Raw genomic sequence first — 10,777 nt, forward strand, 5'->3', positions numbered from 1 at the left:
AAAGCTCGCTAGTGGCCATCTAAGATGCATCAATTGGTCCCAACCACCTGGAGTAAAGGAGAATGAAGAACACCAAAGACACCAGGAAAGTAGTAGCCCAAGAGACGGAAAAGGCCACATAAACCAGAGACTTCATCAGCCTGAGACCAGAAGAACTAGATGGTGCCTGGCTACCACCAATGACTGCCCTGACAGGGAACACGACAGAGAACCCCTGATGGAACAGAAGAAAGGTGGGGTACACAACTCAAATTCTAGTAAAAAGACCAGACTTAATGGTCTGACTGAGACTGGAGGAACCCCAGAAAGCATGGCCCCCAGATTCTCTTATCAGCCCAGAACGAAAACAATTTCCAAGTCCAATTCTTCAGACAAACATTGGACTGGACTGTGGGACATAAAATGATACTCGTGAAGACTGTGCTTCCTAGCTCAAGTAGATACATGAGACTAAACGGGCAGCTTCTGTCCAGAGGCGAGGTAAGAAGGCAGAGAGGGTTAGGAGCCGGCTGAATGGACATGGGGAATCAGGAGTGGAAAGGAGGAGTGTGCTGTCACAGTATGGGGAGAGCAATTAGAGTCACATAACAGTATATGTATAAATTTTTGTATGGAGAAAAAAAAAATGTAAACTAGAAAAAAATTACACATCTACAGAGATACTACAGTAATAACACACACACACACACACACACACATATATATATATATAAATACAAAGTAGAAATAGTAAATTTTCATTAAAGGGACAATAAAAACACTGAAGCACCAATCCAGAAGATTATTAAAAGTTTGAACAAACTTATTGAAGTGTTTTCACATGTTTCAGATTCATTCAGTGGAAATATTTTTGGTTAAAATTACTGATACAGATTATCTTTAAAAAAAAAAAAAAAAAAGATGACTTTAATACTATTAACTCTGGATTTCCGAACCACACTGTGTCAGACAACTCCAGGTCCTCCACAGAACGCCATCTCCCTCTGTCTTACAGTGATGCTGTCAAGTGGATAAATACGTTCTGTTTAAAAATGTTTGTTGTTGTTATGTGCCATCAAGTTGGTTCTGACTCACAGCAACCCTACAGGACAGAGCAGAACTGCTTATAGACTTAAAAAGAAAAAAAAAAGTTTGAACTACATAACCTATGAAATGTGAAGACGTGAATCCTCAGGCTGCATCCTCTCGGTATTTACCTTCACATCTGCACGTGTTTTATTTGTGACTTCCATGACGAACTCACAGCGTTTTCCATTGGGTGGGTTCATTAAATGATTAAGAATATAAAGATCCACTGTGGCACCCAGATTATCTATGTTTGACACAAAAATATACTCTTTGCCTTCTCCTATGAGGGTATCAAGCAAACCAGAGTTGTAGAAACTGGCATAAATATCACCATGACCTGGAGGGTACCAAGCTTCTGTATTTTCCCCTGAGTATGATACATCCTTTGCTACAGGCAATAAAGATTCCTTATTAATCCTCGGGTACCTTAAAAAAAAAAAGAAAAAAAAGTTCTTTTTCAATATCAACTCTGTAGAGCATCCCAGACCTTCAAGTTAAACAAAATTTCCATCCTTTTCAGAGTCTATCGATAGTAAGCATTTTAATTATAAGTGATTCCATTTAAGACAATCCTTCATATCTGTGTTCTTCAAAATTTATTCTCTAGACAGTAAATGTTGCTGCACAAAAAAGCTGTCAAACAGCTAGGAAGACATCTCACATCTTTAGCACATTCATGTGTTTTAAGACCCTCCAGGAGGGATTTATTAAGTTTTCTCAAACATTTGTTTGTACGATTTTTCTTTTCCCTGAAAACCTATGTGGGAAAAGTTGCTCATTTACAAACAGATACATTCAGGGGTGGTTATCTTTCTCTCCCAGAAAATCTGCAGCAAGTTAGTGGTCAGAAATGTTTGCTTCCCACCACTAATGCGAACACGGGTAGGAGCTGGGCATGGGGGAGGACTGTAACACAGTGAAGACCAACCAGAAAATGGAGTCAAAGCATCTGTGACATAAAGTGTCCATGGGGAAAACAGAGTAAAACAAAACAAAACAAAACAATGGTACAACTTCAGAAATATCCCATCTGAGTAGTTCATGAAGACTTGGGGTTCATGGGTAGTTCATGAAGTTCGTCCTTAAATGGAAGGCTTGCTTCCCCATCTGCCTAGGCTTCACCCAAACCCATCATCATATGAATTCCCCAAAGCAGAAGATTATCTCCAGAACTGATTACACTTCCCCCAAGCCTAGTCAGTATGCTGAAGAAATTCCTTCCCACAGGAAAGAAGGTGATCAATATGTGGCATATAGAAAGACGTTCAGAGGTACCTGGAGACCAAATATGCCCTCAGAAAGCAAAAACCTAAACTATGCTTCAATATTCTGGCCACGGACACAGTTCAACATATAGACTCAAACAGATTCTTTTTTAAGAATTGGAAGTTACAGGGCCACAGAGTGATTATTACAGTCACGTATCTAGTAACTAATATTCAGCCTTTAAAGGCAGCAAACACTTGCAAACATTAGTCTTTGGCACATGGGTGTTTTCAGGCTGCTCCATGATAAACAAGGCAAAGATGCCATTCCTCCCCAGAAGTCACTTCTTTGCTTCTTGTACCTGCTTTGATTGAAAGTGTAGATTTTCACACGACAATGACTGTACTTCTGTAGTATTTTTTTCGTATCTTCATCCGTGTTAAAAGAGTTCATTAGAACAAGAGGAACATCCGTATTGTAGGTTTTGTTCAAATGCTAGAGGGGAAAATGATAATCAGATTACCCAGATTTACTTTTGCTTAAAAATTTAAATTAACTCAATGGTTAATCAAAAAATGTCTTAAACAGCATCTATTTAACATATAGCTTAATATATTTTAGGTGTGACATAATAAATAGCTGCTTAGCATAAGCCAGACATTTTGCTAAGCAATTCACCATGTACTTGTTCACGAAATCCCAACCCTCTGAGAGAGAAACTACTGTCTGCATTTTACAGATGACTAAACTGAGGTCCATGAGGTAGCAGGTCAGCGGCAGAACCAGGGCCCACCAGGCCGGGGACTGGAGCTGTGTGTTCAGCCACAGTGCCATGAGGGCTTACGTGTGGATAAGCTTGATCAAACGTTTGCTCTGTGTTCAGAACACTGGGGACAAAAGTACAGACACTACAAAGACACAGCTCCCTAATCTCCGGATTAATGGCCAAGAATTCTGTATCACACTCCAACTGAAATTTTTTCAATCTCTAGGAAGAGCTAAGAGGCAACACAGAGTGAAAGAACAGGGTCTTAGAAGTCAGACTGCCCTGTGTTCAAATTTGGGTTCCGCACTTACTAACTACCTAGGGAATCTTGGGCAAGTAACTCAACCTCTCCGTGCCTTGGATTCCTCATGTATAAAATGGGGATGATAACAGTACTTACCTCACTGAGTTGCTGAAAGGAACAAATGAGTCAATTCATGTATACAGCTTAGAATAATACTTGGCGCACAATAAATACTGGATAAATGTTAGCTGCTGTTACTGCTGGTATTATTACTATGGGTGCCGGCACCATACTAGGCACTAGGGGTAAAGAAATGAAAAAGATAGGGCCACTGCTCCGAAAAGCCTACGGTCTATGCTTAATGACTATATCATAACAGAGAAGCCAGGAACAGTTCTTAACACCCATGGCATCCATCAGGTACATGAGCTCCCCTCAGCCTCCCAAACAGAGTGAATAAAGCCAGATCTTCCCACCAGTGAGGAAGGCAGCCACTAGAAAGAAAGGAGGTGGAGGGGTGGGGAGATCAAAGGAGAATTCTAACAGATCCAGAGATTTCAGCAACCACAGATGCTCAAGATCAAAAGCTCTGACATCACATTAAGGATTTACCCTTAAGAACACCAAGCCTTTTTTACACTAATACCAAGACTAAAATTAACAGGTTCCTTGACCAACTCAAATCCACATCTACGTTTTATAACGTGACATTTATAATAACCTAAAAGATCCATTCTAATATGTCTTTTTTTAGTATCAAATGAGAAAAGCTAAATGTTACTCACTTCAATTTGCTGAACGGTCAGATCCAAAAAGGTATTCTCATTCCTCACACCAATCAGGCTTTTAGGGCCTTTGCAGCCCATGCTGGTTCCCAGACCGCCATTAAGCTTCACCACCACCAACTTGTTCAACACAGAAGATATATTATCAGGTAAGCCCCTGGCCTTTATCTTTTCGTAGGGTTGAATCTGAAAGAAAACACACATATGTATATACAAGTATTTCAAGCAGCTTTCTGAGGTTAAAGCAGATCAAGTCCAGAGCTATTTCCATGCTTCCTTAAAGAGTTCTGGTTTCTCTGCAGAAAGTTTCAACTGAATTTCCTTTAGTTTCACAGGGCCTTCATTTTTTCCGTGTCTTATAAGTGTGTCTGATGATGATGATGATAGTGCGTGTATGTGTGTGTGTGTGTGTGTGTGTATGAGAGAGAGAAAAAGAGAGAGAGAGAGAGAGACACAGAGAGAGAGAGACACAGAGAGAGATGGGTAAAGTTTGTGATTGGGAAAAGGAGTTGACGGACTCACACTGAAGTGATCTAGGCCTGCAGAGGCCAAAATCCCTTTCTGCTTAGTCAGACGAACACATATATTCACATGTCATATGTAGATTCCTGGCCACACAATTCTTGCTGTTAACGGCTCTTTTTACAAAAAACTAGTAGACTGTGACTCATTCTCTTATTTCCTCTACCCTGCAACATACTAACTGCCAAAATCTGATATCATGTGTGCAGGTTAATACATTTTCTTGTGTGATGTAAATGCTAAAGAACATGAAGCACTCTTCTCAGAAGCTCTCCACTGGTTATCACCCCAATTACCACTTGACCTGAATTATTTTCTAATGTGATAGGACTGTCAATCTTACTGGTGGATTCTGCTGAAACACCTTCAGCAGCCGTTTACATTCATGAACCAAAAGGAAGGCTGGTGACAGAAAAAGATGGAAGGAAGGGGAGAGGCCTGTTGGCGTCATAGTCAGAGGGGTGCTACCTAAACACTAAGGACAAGGAGGACAGGGAGGCTGGAAAGAATAGAGATCACACAGGTCGCTTCCCCAACAGTGCCTGGTCCAGGTGAGGAAAATGTCTGGGTGATACCAATTGGGACCATCCACCCCACACACAAAGTACCCAGTCGACGTTCCTAGAAGAATGCTCTAATTTAACTCCACTGCCGTGAACATCATTTCTTCAGCACTTCAAAGAAACTGCTAATATTCCTTGGGAAAAAAAATAAAAGACCCCTTTTAGAAGAAGGAAATCAAAATTAAAAATATATAGGTTAACAGAAGAGATTAAAGTCCAATCTAAGTACCACGCTACTAGAAAAATAAGAGTGAATGCCAGAGCTGTAACCTTCTGTTACCTGATATAACAGAGGAGCTTATGATCCTTTCTAACCCAGCTGTTGAAATCAACCAGTCAGTAAAAGGCATGCCATTGTCATACAATGGCTTCCAGAAGTCTATTATTGGGTAAGGAAAATTTCCTGGGCCCATTATATTCACTCAAAAGATTAGTGAATGAGACCGAGACACCTTAAAATTTTATTTTACAATTATTTTTTAAAAGCCAAGGATTTCTTGAGATGGGCAATATCACAACAGACCCAACTGAAATTAAAAGAATCATAACAGAATAATATGAAAAACTGTACTCTAACAAATTTGAAAACTTAGAGGAAATGGACAAATTTCTAGAAACACACTACCTACCTAAACTAACAAAAACAGAAGCAGAACAACAAAATAAACCTGTAACAAAAGAAGAGATTGAAAAGGTAATTTAAAAACTCCCAACAAAAAAAGGCCCTGGCCCTAACGGCTTCACTGGAGAATTCTACCAAACTTTCAGAGAAGAGTTAATACCACTATTGCTAACGGTATTTCAGAGCACAGAGAAGGATGGAATACTCCCAAACTCATTCTATGAAGCCAGCATAACCCTGATACCAAAACCAGGTAAAGACACCACAAAAAAAGAAAATTACAGACCAAAATCCCTCATGAACATAGATGCAAAAAATCCTCAACAAAATTCTAGCCAATAGAATTCAACAGCATATCAAAAAAATAATTCACCATGACCAAGTGGGATTCATATCAGGTATGCAGAGATGGTTCCACATTAGAAAAACAATGTAATCCATCACATTAATAAAAGAACCACATGATCTTATCAATCAATACAGAAAAGGCATTTGACAAAGTCCAACACTGATTCATGATAAAAAACTCTCAACAAAATAGGATTAGAAGGGAAATTCCTCAACATAATTAAGGGTGTTTATACAAAACCAACAGCCAACATCATCCTAAATGGAGAGAGTCTGAAAGCATTCCCCTTGAGAATGGGAACCAGACAAGGATGCCCTTTATCACCACTCTTATTCAACATTGTGCTGGAGGTCCTAGCCAGAGCAATTAGGCTAGAAAAAGAAATAAAGGGCATCCAAATTGGTAGGGAGGAAGTATCTCTATTTGCTGATGATATGATCTTACACAGAAAACCCCAAAGAATCCTCAAGAAAACTACTGGAACTAATAGAAGATTTCAGCAAAGTATCAGGATACAATACAAACATACAAAAATCAGTTGGATTCCTTTACACCAACAAAGAGAACCTTGAAGAGGAAAGACCATTTACAATAGCCCCCAGAAGATAAAATACTTAGGAATAAATCTAACCAGAGACGTAAAAGATCTATACAATGAAAACTACAAGACACCACTGCAAGAAACCAAGAGACCTGCGTAAGTGGAAAAACATACCTTGCTCATGGATAGGCAGGCTCAACATAGTGAAAATGTCGATTCTACCCAAAGCGATCTACAGATACAATACAATCCTGATCCAAATTCCACCGGCATTTTTTAATGAGATGGAGAAACAAATCACCAACTTCATATGGAAAGGGAAGAGGCCCCAAATAAGTAAAGCATTACTCAAGAAGAACAAAATGGGAGGCCTCACACTACCTGATTTTAGAACCTATTATACCACCACCATAGTCAAAACAGCCTGGTACTGGTACAACAACAGATACACAGACCAACGGAAAAGAATTGAGAATCCAGATATAAATTCAGCCACCTACAAGCAGCTGATATTTGACAAAGGCCCAAAGTCCATTAACTGGGGAAAAGACAGTCTCTTTAACAAATGGTGCTGGCATAACTGGATATCCATCTGCAAAAAACTGAAACAAGATCCATACCTCACACCATGCATAAAAACTAACTCAAAATGGATCAAAGACCTAAATATAAAATCAGAAATGATAAAGATCATGGAAGAAAAAATATGGGCAATGCTAGGAGCCCTAATACATGGCATAAAAAGAATACAAAACATTACTAACAATGCACAAACAGCAGAAGAGAAACTAGATAACTGGGAGCTCCTAAAAATCAAACACTTACGCTCATCAAAACACTTCGCCAAAAGATCAAAAAGAACCTACAGACTGGGAAAAAATTTTTGGCTATGACATATCCGATCAGGGTCTACTCTCTAAAATCTACAAGATACTGCAAAACTTCAACTACAGAAAGATAAATAACCCAATTAAAAAATGGGCAAAGGATGTGAACAGGCACTTAACCAAAGAAGACATTCAGGCGGCTAACAGATACATGAGGAAATGCTCATGATCATGAGCCATTAAAGAAATGCAAATCAAAACTACAATGAGATACCATCTCACCCCAACAAGGCTAGCATTAATCCAAAAAACACAAAATAAAAAATGCTGGAGAGGTTGTGGAGAGACTGGAACACTTATACACACCACTGGTGGGAATGTAAAATGGCAGAACCACTCTGGAAGTTGATTTGGCGCTTCCTTAAAAAGCTAGAAACAGAAGTACCATACGATCCAGCAATCTCACTCCTTGGTAAATACCCTAGACAAATAAAGAGTCGTCACATGAATCAATATGTACACACCCATGTTCATTGCAGCACTGTTCACAACAGCAAAAAGATGGAAACAACCTAGGTACCCATCAACAGACGAACAGATAAATTATGGTATAGTCACACAATGGAATACTATGAAAAGATAAAGAACAACGATGAATCCAAGAAACGTCTCATAACATGGATGAATCTGGAAGGCATTATGCTGAGCGAAATTAGTCAGTCACCAAAGGATAAATATTGTATGAGACCACTATTCTAAGAATCTCAAGAAATGGTGTAAACACAGAAGAAAACATTCTTTGATGGTTATGAGGGTGGGGAGGGAGGGAGAGGGGTATTCACTAACTAGATAGTAGATAAGAATTATCTTAGGTGAAGGGAAGGACAACACACAATACAAGGGAAGTCAGCACAACTGGACTAAACCAAAAGCTAAGAAGTGTCCTAAATATAACCAAACATTTCAAGGAAAAGAGTAGCAGGGGCGGGGGTATGGGGACCATGGTTTCAGGGGACATCTAGGTCAACTGGCATTACAGTTTACTAAGAAAAGGTTCTGCATCCCACTTTGGTGAGTGGTGTCTGGGGTCTTAAAAGCTTGTAAGCAGCCATCTAAGATGCATCAATTGGTCCCAACCCGCCTGGAGCAAAGGAGAATGAAGAACACTAAAGACATAAGGAAAATATTAGCCCAAGAGACAGAAAGGGCCACATAAACCAGAGACTTCATCAGCCTGAGACCAGAAGAACTAGATGGTGCCTGGCTACCACCAATGACTGCCCTGACAGGGAACACAACAGAGAGTCCCTGATGGAGCAGGAGAAAAGTAGGGTGCAGAACTCAAATTCTAGTAAAAAGACCAGACTTAATGGTCTGACTGAGACTAGGAGGAACCCCAGAAGACATGGCCCCCAGACTCTCTGTTAACCCAGAACTAAAACCATTCCCAAAGCCAACTCTTCAGACAAGGATTAGACTGGACTATAAGATATAAAATGATACTTGTGAAGAGTGTGCTTCTTAGTTCAAGTAGATACATGAGACTAAATGGGCAGCTCCTGTCTGGAGGTGAGGTGAGAAGGCAGAAAGGGGCAGAAGCTGGTTGAATGGACATGGGAAATCCGGGGTGGAAAGGAGGAGTGTGCTGTCACATTATAGAGAGAGCAACCAGAGTCACATAACAATTTGTGTGTAAATTTTTGTATGAGAAACTAACCTGAGCTGTAAACTTCACTTAAAGCACAATTTTTAAAAAAAGTCACTAAAAAAAAAAAAAAAAAAAGCAAGGATGTCTATTTAACAGTTGCTTTTCAATTCCCAGCAAAGAATCTAATATTTACAGAGGCCACACAAAGGTTGAAAACCCCTAGTTCATGCATTGTTTTAGATAAAATTCTTAGTTCAGAAATATTTTTACCTATTTAATACTTCTTTCATTCATTAGATATTAACATTCAATACTCTTCTGAATTTCTATTGAATACACTGAAGTTAATATTCCACCCCAACAGGTGGAGAGACAGACCTATGTTTTCCAATTCCACTTTAAAATTTTTAATTGTGAAACATCATACATACGAACTTCTATAAAATATATACAGTTCTTAAAATAATGTGAAGAAAAAGACTACTGCCATAACTCAGAAGCCTCCACGTCTGTCCCTGCTCATATTTCCCTCTGGCCTGTGGTGGTAACCACCATCTTAATTATTTTTTTTTCTTACTCTCTCTATAGTTTTACAACTTATGTATGTATACCTAAGAATACCAATATTTTCCTTCATTTTATTTGTCTCTAAAACTTTTTAATAAATTGAATCATATTATAAATTGTCCTGTTATGGTTTGCTTTTTTAAGTCAATGTTGTGCTTGAGATTAATCCATACTGATGCATGTAGCTGCAGTTCCTTCATTTTTCACTGCCATATAGTACTCAACTTGTAACCACATAAAAGAAGCAAAACTATCATTGTTCACAGATGATATAATTTTGTATGTAGAAAATTTAAAGAACTCAAAAATAAATTAATAGAATGTAAACTTAGCAACACTGAAGATACAAGGTCAATATAAAAATAAAGCCCAACTGATTCTATACATAAATTAAAAAGTAAGAAAATAGAATTGTTTAAGAAGGTATCTTTTCTAATACCATCAAAAATACCAAATATCTAGGAATAAATCTAACAAGAGATGTGCACAACTTCTACATAGAAAACTTCAAAACATTTTTGAGAAAAATTAAGGCCTAAATAAACAGAGGAATATGGGAATCAAGTTCACAGACTGAAAGACTTACTAATGGAAAGAGATGTCAGTTCTACCCTAAAATGCTCAATGCAATCAATCAAAATCCCAACAGTCTTTTGGTGCGGAAATTGACAAGCTGATTCTAAAATGTATATGAAAATGTAAAGGGTTAAGAATAGTCAACACACTCTCAAAGAAAAGCAGTGAGGTGGGAGAACTAGCTAGCATTTTTTATAGTGGCATATATGCTTGAAAATACTCCAAATTAATGCAAATTTGTCTAGAATAAGGTCTATATTTAATAATATAATCTACGTGTATGTAATATATCTGGGAGAAGGAGGGACAGTGCAGAGGACTCAAATACTGACATAAATTGACAAATTCTATGGTAAATTGAGCCTTATAAACTTTATTCCATTTGCAGACGTAAAATCTGGAATGGAATACAAAATCAGAATACTGATTTTCTTTATCTGTATTTAATAAACCTAATAAAACACCCTCAATTGATTAAAAGAATAAAATAATA

General features: G+C 38.3%; 1 protein-coding gene across 3 annotated transcripts in view; it reads right to left on the reverse strand.

The window, feature by feature from the left end:
• UGP2 (UDP-glucose pyrophosphorylase 2) overlaps window positions 1-10,777 on the reverse strand; it is a 71,224-nt gene that overhangs the window by 10,617 nt on the left and 49,830 nt on the right. For all 3 annotated transcript variants that reach the window (XM_023733369.1, XM_004369276.3, XM_023733356.1), the window contains exons 4-6: window positions 4,070-4,255; window positions 2,636-2,769; window positions 1,197-1,494 (exon numbers count right to left, since the gene is read on the reverse strand). In XM_023733369.1, coding sequence (XP_023589137.1) covers window positions 1,197-1,494; window positions 2,636-2,769; window positions 4,070-4,255 — 618 coding nt within the window. The remainder of the gene's footprint in view (window positions 1-1,196; window positions 1,495-2,635; window positions 2,770-4,069; window positions 4,256-10,777) is intronic.

Source organism: Trichechus manatus, unplaced genomic scaffold (genome assembly GCF_000243295.1).
Source record: "Trichechus manatus latirostris isolate Lorelei unplaced genomic scaffold, TriManLat1.0 scaffold00004, whole genome shotgun sequence".
NCBI classification, from domain to species: Eukaryota; Metazoa; Chordata; class Mammalia; order Sirenia; family Trichechidae; genus Trichechus; species Trichechus manatus.